General features: G+C 48.2%; 2 protein-coding genes across 4 annotated transcripts in view; one reads left to right on the forward strand and one right to left on the reverse strand.

The window, feature by feature from the left end:
- The window catches only part of SPTBN2 (spectrin beta, non-erythrocytic 2), a 44533-nt gene extending 32558 nt beyond the window's left edge, over nucleotides 1-11975 (reverse strand). Inside the window, exons 1-3 of one of the 3 annotated variants that reach the window (XM_045485964.1) lie at nucleotides 11870-11975; nucleotides 6765-7170; nucleotides 51-229 (exon numbers count right to left, since the gene is read on the reverse strand). In XM_045485964.1, the coding sequence (XP_045341920.1) occupies nucleotides 51-207 (157 nt within the window). In that variant the 5' untranslated portion in view covers nucleotides 208-229; nucleotides 6765-7170; nucleotides 11870-11975. Of the gene's footprint in view, nucleotides 1-50; nucleotides 230-5903; nucleotides 6007-6095; nucleotides 6223-6764; nucleotides 7171-11869 lie in introns of those variants that run through there. The other 2 variants (XM_045485965.1, XM_045485962.1) reach the window with 2 other exon arrangements.
- The window catches only part of CD1H11orf80 (chromosome D1 C11orf80 homolog), a 111791-nt gene continuing 104421 nt past the window's right edge, over nucleotides 7569-14938 (forward strand). The window contains exons 1-2 of the mRNA XM_045485982.1: nucleotides 7569-7988; nucleotides 9162-9268. The gene's annotated coding sequence lies outside the window, so the exon portion shown is untranslated. The remainder of the gene's footprint in view (nucleotides 7989-9161; nucleotides 9269-14938) is intronic.

Raw genomic sequence — 14938 nt, forward strand, 5'->3', positions numbered from 1 at the left:
TTCTCTCCCCAGCCTCCTCAGCGTCTCCCCTGGCCCTCCCCTGGCCTCACCTGCCAGGGCCTTAATGCGAGACCTCTCAAAGAGGCGGGCTGAGCTGCTGTCATTGTCCCAGTCCGAGTCAGGCAGGTCCCAGCGGTTGTTGATGTCGCTGTACTGGCCCTGGATCTCCAAGCTGTCGAAGTCTGTGGGTGACAGGGTGCTGCTCATGGTGGTAGGTGGCCTCCTGCTCCTGCAAGGGGAACGTGGTTGGTGAGGGGCATCTCAGGACCACTGAGCCCAGTACTCACCATGTCCTCTCTTCTCTTGCCCTAGATCTGCTCTGCTGTCCTGAGGGCTGAAGGCTGTGGTTGATTTCTCTGTCAATGAAAATCAGCCCCGGTGGAAGAGGGGGAGCCATGGTGGGGAAGCAGAAGGACAGGAGTGGAACACGAAGGCAGGAGTGTCCCAGAGTGGTGCAACAGAGAGGAAGGGCTCCAGAGGCTCAGGCCAGAGAGGGACAAGTGCGCAAAGCTGGGGACTGGAAGTGGCCATGGCTAATAGCATGGCTCAGCACAGCAATGCGCAAACCAGGGTAACGAAGGGAGCAGGCATGGGACCCCATGGGCAATAATGAGTATAAACTGGAGTTCTTTGATTCCTTGATTCCGCAAACTGTTCTGAGCTCCCACTCCACATAAGATGGCCTCCTGTACCCAGTAGGTAATTTGAAAAGACCCTAATCCTGCTCTTGAGCTAGGACACATTTATGATACACCAGGAAGACCGTGATGCACCGTTAGGTAAGTACAGACAAAGTGTCCAGGAGTTCAGAGGAGGACACAGTATGGCTCTCTCCCCTTTGTTTCCTTTTGTTTGTACAGGAAATACCTAATAGGTGCTGGATAAGTGTCAGCTGTGATATGTGTCCCTGCTATTTACATGCATCATCTCATCAAAACCCCCATGGGGCAGGGGTTCATTGTCATCCCCATTCATAGAAGCTGCACCGTGAAAGTTAAGTCATGGTTCAAGGTCACACAGCTGGAAGGAGCAGAGCTGGGTTTTAAAGAGAGGTTCTTTCTCACTTCGGGGAACAAGCTCTTAATAACAACATTTACACGTTCCTTGAATTTACTGGAGCCCTTCAGAGTTCCATGGGAGAGATCAGCACTTGTGGCTCCCTTTTAGGGCCCAAGCTAGAGAAATTAGGACCACATATGGTTGCCAGCACTCCTTGCGATTCTACGCTATGCAAACAAACTCTGTCCTTCTCAAAACTAACAAATGAGCTTCAGATTAGCTGCAAGGGATTAAAAAAAAAAACCGTTACCGTCCAAAGTTCTCGGGTAATTCAGCAGCCGTTCAAGGGAATGGAGGGGGCTGGGTCTGTAACTTTATTAGAACCCCCAATTCTGCACTTCTATTTTTCCTAGTACCTCTCAAACACAAACACATTTTAACCCTTTAGCACTACTTCCTAGAGTCGAGGCTTGATCTTGGCAGTCTCTGGTTCTGGAAAGGAAGTCAGGAGAGCCTCGTGTGCGGTTTGGGGGAAGGAAGAAGGGATGCGGGGTGAGTTGTGGGTAGATAGGTTGGTGTGTTCCCCTGGGCACACAAAGGCAGGACTTGGCTTCTGTCATTAACTGGTTCTATGAAGCTGAACCTGAACCTGACCCACATGAAGCCAGGATTGTCTGCCCCTCCCCTTTCCGTGCAAGAGAAAGCAGGCACAAGGATTTCCTTGGGAGTAGCATTAATGAGGTATGAGGGAGCTAAGGTCTAAGGTTCCTGGATTGGGTTTTTCATTCCCTGTAATAGGCAAGAGAGCTTAATTTCCACTAGCCTGGGACAAATTTCTCACTTAAAATCCATCATTTCTCCTAATCCCCAACAGATTCTTTGAATTTGCTCTGTAAATATTTATATAAAAATAAATTCTAGGGCAGAGTTGAGTCACCCTGAGCAAAGAGTGCTGTGGGCAAGGTGTGACCTGAACCAGAGTCACCTAATACTGGCAGGCACTGGAACAGGGAAGCAGCTCAAGCCCCAGGACCAGTACTAATTCCATTCTCTCCGCTTTTCAGATTAAGGCTTCCTCGCCAGTAGCCATGCTCACACTTAGCTCTGGGATTGACACATTTCAAGCACTCATACTCTCCCTGTATAGACCTCCCCACAAAAACTCGTACATGCAATGCCCTCTAACCTTCAGTTTCCATGACCCTTTTCCTTTTATCAGGAGTCACAAACCTACTACAGCCAGCCCCCAGGTCTATGTCCAATAAGCTGTTTACAAATAACTGATTTTGGGTGCGCTAGGCTGGCTCAGCCGGAAGAGCATGTGACTCTTGATCTCAGGGTCATGAGTTCAAGCCCCATGTTGGGTATAGAGATTACTTAAATAAATAAAATTAAAAAAAAAAAAAATATATATATATATATATATATACATGACTGATTTTGAATTCCTTTAGGTGGGCGTGAAGGTACTTTCCAGTTCTCTACAGGCCCCACCATTCCCTTTTGTCTCCTTCCCAGCTACGTCATGTATTTTTGTTAGCTGCCTGGGCCCTGAAGACCTCTGAGGTTTTCAAATCCTGCTTTATATCTTTGTGCTCCACAAAGAACAGACACTTAAAAGAAACAGACTGTCTGATCCTGTCTCCAAACCACTGTGTGTCCCTGGGGCCTCCAAACTGTACAAAACCGAAACATGTATTACTCTGGCTTCCTTTTGGTAATCCAACTTGGTCCTCCTAAGGGACCCAGGCATGGGATCCAGACCTCCCAGCAAGGTCTGGCTGTTAGAGCCTTTCCATGGAATCCTATAATTTGAGGGGGAAAGTATGGATTTGGAACTTCTCCTTCTTCTCAAATAAAAACTCAGCCACTTAAATGTTCCTTTGACCAAATCAAAATTTGGCATACATGCTTTGTGTCCTGAGTTTCCAGGGATGCTGTCATATAGATAAGGAATGAAGATGACACAGATGTCCTTAGATCACAGATCCTTATAGGGCTTCATGTTGGCATTCCAAGGAACTTGTTCCCATGGACTTGGATGTGAATGGTGCTCTCTGGTGTTGTTCAGCACAGTGGTTCCGAGGGCCTCTGAGTTTTGGTTTAGGGTTTTTGGGCTCTGCAGTCTCCCGGCCTTTTGGACAATACCCTGTGTTCTCTGTTCCCTACCCCCATCTCTAGATTCCTATAGTTTTCTATTTGAGTTTCTTCACATAGATCCCGCTCTGGTTTCTTTTCACTGAGTATCTTATTCCTCACCTATGGTCTGGGTCTCCATACTCACATTTCCAGAGTCAGCCTGTCCACCAGCTCCATGCCCCCCTGTCTCTCTGTATTCTCCTCATGGATTCCTGAACTCTGGCAATAGGACGGTACAGCAGCTAATCCAGATTACAGTTTCACCAGCACCTTATTCTTAGCCACTGACCTGGAGGCCAGGCCCAAGTAGCTTACATTGTTCATGCTAGAATAAAGCCAACTCCCACCAGCTGCAAGCTTGTGGTCCTACTCAATTCTCCACCCAAGCATTGCTGGATGCAGATTTTGTTCAGCCGCGTGGTGATCCTCAGGGGCAGACACCCTCCCCCCCCCGCCCCCGCCCCTTCCCCTTCCCTCCTGTTTTAGCTGGCATGCAAAACTAGAAATCCTGTCCCCCGGCTAGAGCCTGTCTTATACCCTAATTCCTCCTCTGGCCACATCCTGCTCCTGATTAATTCTTTACCTCCCTCGGAGAAAGAGTTGATGGTTCCCTCCTCTGCTGCTCCCACAGAACTTCAGCATGAAGCTATCATTGCTTTCATCACATTGTATTACACTTAGTTGTTTATGTGTCTCTCTGCTTGCTCCACTTTTAACCCATTGAGGACAAGGGCTGTGTTCTACTCATGTTTTGTCCTTTCCAAGCTCAGTACAATAGGTATTCGGTAAAGAAATAGTGAATGACTCGACCATAATTCTTTTTTTCTTTTTTCTTTCTTTCTTTCTTTCTTTCTTTCTTTCTTTCTTTCTTTCTTTCTTTCTTTCTCTCTTTCTTTCTTTCTGCCAGCAAATTAATGTCTTTCTTAGAACTGGAGAAAAACTCAAGCAAAGATGGGATTGGAGAAGACCTTCTGCTGGAGTACTCTCAAGGTTAAGCTCTACAGTTCAGGATCAGGGATTCTCAGACTTGCATGAATTCCAGTGACCCTGGAGGGCTATTAAAACACAGACCACTGGGCCCTGTCCCCCCACCCCCAGGGTTTCTGATTCAGTTGATCTGGGGTGGGGCCCAGAAATGTGCATTTCTAACCTGTTCCCAGCTGATACTAAAGTACTGGTTTGGGGACCACACTTCAAGGGCCACTGTTGGTTAGGGGAGGCTAGGAGGACTGAAGAGACACAAAGTTTCAGGGGTGAGTGTGACCTGAGGTTAGCTTCTGGGTGGCTTTAGGCTCTACCCAATGCTAAACTCAAATATAATTTCCCCGAGAAACCCCAAGATCCACAAAGAGCCAGAAGCCTCAGGCGATGAGAGAGGAAGTAAGATGGAGTGGACTCTAGATCTAATGACACAAATAGAGCTGATGCCCCAACACAGGCGAATCACACATGTGCTGTAGAAGGACGCCGGAGACACTGGGGTGGGGTAGCAGAGTTGAACAAATGACAGCAAGATGAATAATAAATGAGAAGAAATAGGGACCTTGGCCATGTAAAAATCTTATTTGACTCAAAGCACGAGTGGACCGGCAGAGACATAAAGGAAAAAGAGATCACAAATAAAGTCAGGGCTCCTAGGAGGGCAAAAGGAAGATGCACTCAGGGCAATCACAGACCCCTGTGGAGAAACAAACCTCTAACCCATTTCCCTCAAGGCTGTATTTCTGGTGAAACACAGGGACTCTCCTCCAAGGAACTTAGGGACTGGGCTGAAGAATGGCACTGAATTTTTGTTTGATCTTCTTTAGAATCCTCCACTCAGGGTAGGATTATTCAGACTAATTTTCACTCCCTTGCTATGCCCCTCCCCCAAGCGGTAACTGATGGGTTACATCAGTTTCTCCAAGGGACTAAGATCCATATTAACTTTTTCCTCTCTAATCCTTTCCTCTTCTGAATTGGCCAAGAGGTTGCCCAGCACCCAAAGCCAAGACACATATTTGGAACTCACTCTGCCCTCTTCACCTTCAAGGAAAACTGGTTTGTGGATACCCTGCCCATGCCTGCCTGAACCAACAGCCTCTCCAGCGCTGGAATCGTGTCTGCTCCGGAGAGAGGAGGAGGGCAGCTGAGAAAAAACCCACGAGACAACATGCAGCAGGTTAGGAAAGGGACCAGCCTGCAGCGCAGACGAGCATGCAACGCCATGGGGTCGTTCGGCCCCAGAGTGGACAGTAAATGCTGGAGTTGGAACACCCCAGGGAGGAGGCCTTGCCCAGGAGTTCTGTGCGGGGTGGACTCTCAGCCCTCTGGATGTCCCGGCCACAGAAACACCTTACACCGCTCCTTCCCCACCGCCCGAAGGGGCTTCATTCCCCCTCTGCCAGTGTTCTGGTCACTACAGCCAGCCGTGTCCCCTCTCGCACACACTGTGAGGAAGCATAAAGGAGGGCATGGAGCTAGCTACCGAAGAGGCGAGGAGGAGCCCCTTCGGCTCCAGAGAGAAGCCCCCAACAAGCTCCCGAGAGGGAGCCGGGCGCTCGCACACGCCGGGCACAGACGGCAGAGCGTGTCCGCAGCACCTGGATCAGCGCCGGCCGGTCGGCGGAGGAGCCTCGGCTACGGGAACAGCCGGCGCTGTCAGACGCTCGCAGCCCAGCCGACCCGATCCCTCAACGCGTTTGTCAGTCCCAACTCTTGCAAGACTCTTCCCTCCGCTCCGGAAAGGCCCGCGTTCCCCACGCCTTAACCCTCACCCCCGGTACCTGGGTGGCTGGCACATGACTCTCCATCCAGTCCCCGGGACCCGGCGGCAGCGAGGGCCAGGCGCCGCATCCTCCCTCCCGGACTCCCCTGGCCGGCCCCGACCCCGACCCCAACCCCGCCGCCCGCACGCGGCTGCACAAAGCGCGCCGCCCCGCCGCCGGGACAAAGCGGGCCCGGGCGCCGGCACCTACCTCGGTGCGGAGCGCCGGCGGGGCAGGCGGGAGCGTGGCGGGCGGGGGCGCACCGGTCGTCGCCGCGCCCGCAGCCCGGCCGCGAGGGGCGGTTGCGGGCGGCGGCGGGTGGCCGGACGGCGGCGGGGCGCACGGCGAGCGGCGGCGGGCGCTGTCACCGGGCGCGAGCGGCGCGGGGGGCGCGCGGGGCCGGCGGCGGCGGGGCGCGTGGCGGCGCGCGGGCGCGAGCGGCGGGACTGCGGCGCCGCGGAAGGAGGACAATAGCCTCCCCCTGCCGCAGGCCGCCGGCTCCCGCGGGAGGCCCGGGACCATCTGGAGCCGGCGGCCCCGCGGGGCTCGGGGCGGGGCCCGAATCACCCCCTCCCCGCCCGGCGCCATGGCAACCGCGGCCCCTCTCAGTTCTCCGCACAGTCCCCTGGCCGGGGGTCGCTGACCTTCCCCGGGGCGAACGCGGCGGCTTCTGTGCGGCCGGCTCCCGACCCCGCCACCTTCCCTGTGGGTGCCCCCCATAATGTCGGCTTCCGGTCACCGCTGGGCCATCTGGAGATCCCCCACAGCTTGCGCGGCTCGGGCTCCGCAGCTCGAGGACCCCCACCTTTGTCCCTACTCCTCGTTTCCTCCAAAATCTGTCTCCCCGAGACACGCAATCCTTCCTTTAATGACACTCACCGCTCAGGTTTCCCAAAATTCAGCCTCTGTTTTCCTTTTCAAATTTTCCTCTTTGGGCACCTCCAGTTCATCTCCCTTTAAGCAATTCTGTCGTCCATCCCCTTTCTCGAGCATCCTTCTTCAGGCAGGTAGGCCGGCTCTCTTTCCCAAAGCGTCTCCATGGTGTGTGTGGTGGAGATTCGCCTGCTCGCAGATCAGATTCTCAGAATAGTCATCACTGCAGCTTCTCTCTGCTCCTTCTCCGCTCCTCTCATTTATCAACCAGGAGAATTCCGGCCTACTCACTGTCTTAAAAGGGAGTGGGGGTGGGGATGGACATTTCTAGGCCTGGCACAGCTGGGTTTCTCCTTGCTTTAGTAGCATCTGAGTGGTCGAAGGTCTAAGGTCATTTAGCAAGGTGAACTATCTGCTTGAGAGAGAAAAGAATTATGCTCAAATAATAATAAAGTTATAGAGTGCTAGCTGGGTGCTAAAAGTGCATTATCTCATGTGACACCCCCCCACCCCCACCCCCACCCCACACTCCAGCTCTAGGAGGTGGGTACTGTTCTTCCAGACTAGGAAACTAAGCTCAGAGATGAACTAGTAATAATAGATTGGGCTTTGTGCAGAGCAATGAGAATTTAACTGTCAGATTATGCTGTCTCTGAAGATGTGGGCCTGTTTCCGCCTGGGAAATGCCTGAAATGACCAAGTAAGGGCAATGGGAAGCATGGGCTTCACGTGAGTTATTGGGTTTAAGGTTTTATTTATTTATGGTTAATGGAATTTTAGGATTTTGCTCCTCTCTGAAAAGGTACATGTACCAAAACAAATTTATAAGTGATTGAAGTACTTTCCAGTTATGATTTTGGCAAGGTGAAGTTATTTGCTTTAAAATTATTTGAAAACATTTCCAAGGACAAAAAAGTGCTGCTACCAATCCCATCTGGTTGTATCACTTCGCCTACCTGACCTTGGTTTTCCTAGTATAAAATGGGTAAGGAGGGGTGTCAGGGAGTTGCACTAAAACATGACCTTGAAGTTCTCTTCCAGCTCTGATAGTCTGATTCCACCACTAAACTGGAACAGTGGTTCTACCACCAAAGTGGAACTTGACCTTCTGGGGTGTACCTCACGAGTAGCTGCCATTCAGGCTATTTACTGCTTATTTTTTTTTAACAGTCACTCCTTTGGCCAATGGAATCAAAGAAGTGAAAGCATAAGCTGCAACTGTTCCCAAGGGTAGGTGTGTGTTCGCGGGGAAGGGGTCATCAAGGAGACCTGGCCAGGGATGTTAAAGCTGATGGGATGAGAATCAGCTGATCTGCCAAAGACACCAGAACACCCAAACTGCTGCTGCTGTACTGGTATGGGAACCAAGGGTCTCAACAACAGCTATTGGCTTGTGACCCAATTAGAAGACAAGGATATTAGGTCTTATGATCAGTATACTCATAAGATCTTTTGTATAGTATTTCCCATTTTCAGCATTTCATAATCCTTTAAAAAGCATTATAAAGGTAAACACTATCATTCTCATTTTGTTGATGAGCAAATGAATGCCCAAGTTCAGAGTTAGTTCATGGTGGAGACATCAGAGTTTCTGATTCCTAGTATGTTCTTTCCCTTCTGCTAGTGAGAGTAGAGTGGTTAAAAGCATCAATTTTGGGGGTGCCTGGGTGACTCAGTGGGTTGAGCATCTGACTCTTGATTTCAGCTCAGGTCATGATCCCGAGGCCATGGGATCAAGCCCCTCATTGGGCTCTGTGCCGAGCATGGAGCCTGCTTAAGATTCTCTCTCTCTCCCTCTGCCCCCTCCTCTGCTCTCTCTCTTTCTCAAAAAAAAAAAAAAAAAAAAAAGCATCAAGTTTGGAGTCAGAGTTTGGGTTTGAAAGTAGTTTTGCCACCTGCTTGCTGATGACCTTGGGCAAGTTACTTAACCTCTCTGGAATTCAGTTTCCTTACCTGCAGAATGGTATCATAAGTTGGGGATCAGATGAGTTATTGTAGATAAAGTACTAGAATAGCACCTGGCACATAGTAGCCCTCAACCAGTGTCAGCCATTATTATTTTATAACATTATCATTTTCCCATACTGTTTCCCAATATTGAGGAAGCATGCTCAATAAAGAGAACGCTGAGATCGCTGGTCTCAGTTGCTTTGGAGACTTGTCATTTTGCTCTGTAGTGAGTGTATCAGTGTAGTCATTGATGAAGAAAAAAAAAAAAACCCACCTGCTTCCTTTTTACATAAGTTGCAAAAGTGCATGGAATGAAATCCACCAAGTATGCTGAGCTTTTTGGAGAATCCAGATTTGCTGCTTGTGTTACCAAAATTCATAGAAAGGTCTTGGTAGCACTTCCTGCCACCAAGTCTACAGATGTAGCTGAATTTTCTTCTTTCATTCCTGTAGCATGGAAGACGTGTCTCTCCTATCCATTCTCCTCCTGAGAATGATTCTTCTGGCTCCTGCACTAAGTGCCATCCCCTCCTGCAGTCTCATGGCTCCCAGTCATTCTGGTAAGTTCCCTCTCTTCTCGCCCCTTCCCATTAGCATTTGAACATGCTCAAGTATCTGCCAGCTTAAAAAGTAAGTGACAAACCCTGGTCCTCCTCCATGTCTTGCCCTTACTTTTTATGATCACAATCTTCTTGAATGATTTGAACACATTGGCTCCACTACCTTGCCTCCCCTTTAATCAAACATTTATTTAAAAACCATCTGGTGTGGGGCACCTGGGTGACTCAGTCAGTTAAGTATCCAACTCTTGATTTCAGCTCAGGTCATGATCTTATAGTTCCTGAGTTTGAGTCCCGCATTGAGCCCTGCATCGGGCTCTGCACAATAGTGTGGAGCCTGCTTGGGATTCTTTCTCCCTCTCTCTCTGCCCTTCCCCCATTTGCGTGTGCGTGCTCTCTCTCTCTTTCAAAACAAACAAACAAACAAACAAAGTATCTAGCTTATGTGCCAGGTACTGTGCTGGGATGTGGGGATCTAATGATGAGTAAAATGGGATATTTCTATCTTCTTGGAGCTTATATTCTGGTAGGGTTGACAGACATTAATAAAATAACCCCTCAGATATATAATCACAAAGTATAATGAATTAAAAGTTCAGGATGCTAGGTGAGAATTTAACAGAAAGTCATAACCTGGCTGGAGAGAGGGTGTCAAGGGAGACCTCCCTCAGATCATTTGAGCTGAGATCTGAAATATGAGAAGTGTTAACCAGGCTGAGAATGGGAGATAACAAGTAGTGGTAACTAACACTAATTGGGGACTATATTTTTAGCCCTTTCCACATATCATTTCATTTCATTCTTGTAAAAACTCTGACAAGTAAGTATTAACCTCATTTCACAGAAGAGAAAATGGAGACATTGAGAGACGAAGTGCCTTGCCCAGGGTCATTTAACCAGGCTAGGGTAGAGCTGGGATTTTCAACCCAGATGTCTGACACTTGAACCATGTTCTTAGCTACAGAGACACGGTGTGTGGACACCAGGCCTGAAGCAGCAGGACTCATGGCGCACGTGAGAAACGGAGAGAAGGGAGGGAAAACGGTGGGGCAAGAGGGAATGTGTGGTGAATCCTGGCTGGGAAAATAGGCAAGGGCTAGATCGTGCAGGGCTTTCTAGGTCATTTAAAGAATTTTGTTTTTCACCTTTGGAGCCCTGGAAAAAACTATTGAAGGATTTGAAGCAAAAAAGTGAAATGATCAACTATGTTTTTAAAAAGATTATTCCAGGGCGCTTGGGTGGCTCAGATGGTTAAGCCTCCAACTTTGGCTCAGGTCATGGTCTCATGGTTTGTGAGTTTGAGCCCTGCATCAGGCTCTCTGCTGCCAGCACAGAGCCCACTTTGGATTCTCTGTCCCCTTCTCTCTTTTCCCCTCCTCTGCTCATCCTCTCTCTCTCTCTCTCTCTCTCAAAAATAAATAAACATTTAAAGAAATATAAAAAGATTACTCCAGGTGCTGTGTGGAGAATGGGTTGGAGGGGTGTGCAAGTTGATGTGAGAAACCAATGAGGAGGCTACCACTGTGGTTTAGATGAGACAGAAGATGGTAGCTTGAACTTGAATGTTGGCAGTGGAGATAGAGGAACACATAGGTAGAAAGAATTGACAAGATGGGACAATGGGTTAGATACAGGGTGAGGAAAGGGTTTGTTGTGGGAGGATTGTGCAGCTGGAAGACCAAAGGTACCATTTGCTGAGATGAGGCACACTGGAGGAAGACCAGGTTTGGGTGGGGAGAGTGTAGGTCTTGGAACCTGCTGGGTTTGAGATACCTTTGAAACAATCAAGTGGACATACTGAGTAGTTGATTGTTATGAGGCTCAAAGTGGAGATCTAGACTTATACACATTTGGAAGACACGAGTGCAGAGACAGATTGTGAGTGAAGGAGACAATGAGCGCTGAGGCAATTGATTTAGTCCAACGCAATATAATTTCTATTCCTCTGCAGCTGCTTTCAAACAAGGTCCTCAGTAATCCACTTGCTAAATCTGATGTTAATTTCCAATTGCTTTCTTACTGTTCCTCTTGGCAGTGGTTGACTCTCATTATGCCTGCTTCTTGAAATTTTCTTCCTTTGGTTTAGGATTGCCCCACTCCTGGTTTTCCTTCAACCCCTGTAGTCTCTCCCTTTTTTCTTTTGTGAGTTCCTTTCTGCTCGTCACTTAATTGCGTTGTTTTCTTCTAGGCCCTTTTCTCATTCTATGTGTTCTTCCTGGGCCACCTTATCTACCACTCTGTAGCCAGTCTTTTATTTTTTATTTTTAATGTTTTTATTTATTTTTGAGAGAGAGAGAAAGAAAGGGAGAGAGTGAGCGGGAGAGGGGCAGAGAGAGAGAGGGAGAGAGAGAGAGAAAGAGAGAGAGAGGCAGGCTGAGCTGTCAGCACAGAGCCTGAAGTGGGGCTCAAACTCATAAACCGTGAGACCATGAGCTGAGCCTAAGTCTGACGCTTAACTGACAGCCACCCAGGCGCCTCCAGAGCATCTTTTTAATACAACAATCTGACAGATCACTCCTCTGCTGAAAACCCTTCAGTGGCTCCCCAAAGCCTTTGGGATAAAGTCCAGAATTCTTAACAGAGTTTACACACCTTGCTTACCTCTCCAGTCCCCTTTGCTCACCACTCCTCACTTGATGCTCCTAGACATAAGGAATCTGTTGGGAGTTTTTCCAGCATTTGTAGGATTTTGAACATGGTATTTGATTTGTTTGGAAACTTTTCCTTTTCCATTCACTGAGGATTTACTCTTTAGGTCTAAATCTAGGTGTCATTTCCTCCAGAAAACCTCCCAGGGTCTCCAAGTCTGAGACAGGGGCCTTCAGACAGCACTCTATGGGATGGTCACTGCCCATTGGTTGTGTTCCCTCTTAGATGGTGAACTCTGTGAAAAGTAGAGAGCACATCCAGTTCCTAGTCTTTCCCTACTAGAGCAGACATGTATATATTTGTGCAATATATTAATGAGTGACAGAAAAGATTTTGCGAGAGAAGGTGATTCCTTGTTATAAAAAGATAAAACTAGATGTTTTCATATCAAGCAATGCATTTTCCGTTTCTTTTACCCTGAATTTATCTCCCATCATTAAGCAGCAGCAAGGCTTTCTAGATGCAGCATCCTCTGTACAGGGATGATACAGAAAGATCAGAGTCAAAGTCTTGGGCTTTTGAATTCTTAACTAGATCTTTTCAAATCTATCCCAGAGGAGATGTTCTTTTTCTTTTTCCTCCAAGTTTTTATTTAAATTCCAGTTAGTTAACATACAGTGTAATACTAGTTTTGGGTGTAGAATTTAGTGATTCAACACTTACATACAATACCCAGTGCTCGTCATAATCCCCATCACCCACTTAACCTATGCCCTGTCCACCTCCCCTCCTATAACCATCAGTTTGTTCTCTATAGCTAAGAGTTGATTTCTTGGTTTACCTCTCTTTCCCCTCCCCATGTTCATTTGTTTTCTTCTTTTTTTTTTTTTTTTTTACACTTATTTATTTTTGAGAGGCAGAGAGAGACAGAGCACAAGTGGGGGAGAGGCAGAGAGAGAAGGAGACAGAGAATCCAAAGCAGGATCCAGGCCCTGAGCTGTCAGCACAGAGCCCGAGGCAGGGCTTGAACTCACAAACTGTGAGATCGTGACCTGAGCCAAAGTTGGACGCCTAACCAACTGAGCCACCCAGGCACCCCCATTTGTTTTGTTTCTTAAATTCCACCTATGAGTGAAATCATTTCCATAATTTGGCTATTGTGGATAATGCTGCTATAAATTTATCATTGGGGTGCATGTTTCCCTTTGAATAAGTATTTTCGTATCCTTTGGCTAAATACCTAGTAGTGCAACTGCTGGGTCATAGGGTAGTTCTATTTTTAACTTTTTGAGGAACCTCTGTATCGTTTTCCACAGTGGCTGCACCAGTTTGCATTGCCACCAACAATGTAAGAGTGTTCTCCTTTCTCCACATCCTTGCCAACTCCTGTTGTTTCCTGTGTTGCAGAGGAGATACTCTTGGAGGCTCCAGTTTTTAAATTGTAAGGGCTGGGTCCTTGAGAGGGATTTTTTTTTTTCCTTCACAGGTTTTTTTTTAAACATTAAGAGACAGAACTTGACAAACCTAAAACTTAGAGTTTATGCCATTAACTGTTGAAATGAGAAGGGCCTGGGGGTTTCCCCTCCACACAGAAGTATAATCCTTTCTGAGCCTGGAGCAGAATTGGAAAAGACTGAGAAAAGAGGAAAGAGGGTTTAGATGCACCTTGGGCTCTGTTTTCTGTGCTCACCACCAAACAACAGTAGACCGATGAGGCTTATGCTTCATTCCATTCCTAGAACTCTGAGGAGGCACAGCATTTCAAAGCCCCCTGTGTTACCGAGGGACAACTGCCACAGAGTAGAAATGGCATTGTCACCCGTGTAGGCAAAGCAGGGCTGAGATAAGTCACATTTCCTCACTACCCACAACCTTCTCACTCCCTAAGCCAAGTCTACTTGGCTCCTTGACATTTGGAGGAGATCTGAAAAGTGCCTTGGTGCCTAGCTCCCGAGAGGAGTGTGAAGGTGAGCTGAGAGCTGGGTGCCCGTGGGGATTGCTGTGGAGTGGGCGGGGGGGGGGGGCAGGGATGAAGCCCACAGTAGAGCCTGAGGGCTGCATGACCCATGCCAGGAGCCGGATGGAGGCTCAGTAGTACCAGGAAGAGCTGAGATGGGAGCCACCGAGCTCCTTGTGAAGCAGACACTGTGTCTTTCTATATCAAGGCTGCAGGTCCCACCCACCAGGGAACTCTGCAGCAGATGCAGTGGTGATAGAGTCCAATGACCAAGACCAAGTAAGGCAAGAGGAACAGAAGATGGCACCTGACCTTGGTGCCCTTCCCTGATGTCAGAATGATATGTGAACCCCCAACTAGCACATTGTGATGAGAAGGAAGGAGACTCCTGAGAGACTGAGTTTAAAACTTGAAATGATTGCGTTGTCTGGAATTGGCAAAGTTCATTAGTTTTCTGCCATTAGTGAAAATGGGGGCTGAAGAGCTAGGTTAAGAGATAAAGAAAATTGTGTATTTCTTCACCTGGGTCTATGACTTGAGGTTATAAACAAGCCTGGTGTACAAAGTAAAGGTCAGAAAGGTAGACTTGCAAGGAGAGTTCTGGTGCCTTGCAAGGACTGACCTGATTCCTGATGGCTGTGGACCAGGAGGCCTGTGTAATATCTGCTAGGGATGAGATTTGCAAAGAATGATCATGTACTTGAAAGCAAAAGTCTGCAGATGAGCCAAGATAAAGTCTCATGTCAAACGGGGCATTCTGATCCTGGGGCGGGGGGGGGAGGGGCACAGAGGACAGAAGAGTACTACCCAGAGCTCCCTTATTTAGTGTAGAAAAGTCTGAGATTCTAGGAGCCCTGAGGGGTGTGCTCTGAGCTGAGCAATGTTGTGAGTGCTCGCTGTTGTTGACTAAAATCGGAGAAACTGGAACTGACTTGAAGACACAGGACTATTACATCCATTTATCTTTGTCCAGTTTGAATTCAAAACAGCACTTTATTTATGGACCATCCCTCCCAAATTATTTTTGTCTTGCAAACCTAAACACCATTAAAAACAGGACCTAAAAACACATTTGAACGATTTCAACCCATCTGGGAGCAGACTGGGATCAACCAGGGTGCCAA

The sequence above is a fragment of the Leopardus geoffroyi genome, chromosome D1 (genome assembly GCF_018350155.1).
Source record: "Leopardus geoffroyi isolate Oge1 chromosome D1, O.geoffroyi_Oge1_pat1.0, whole genome shotgun sequence".
In the NCBI taxonomy this organism is placed as follows: domain Eukaryota; kingdom Metazoa; phylum Chordata; class Mammalia; order Carnivora; family Felidae; genus Leopardus; species Leopardus geoffroyi.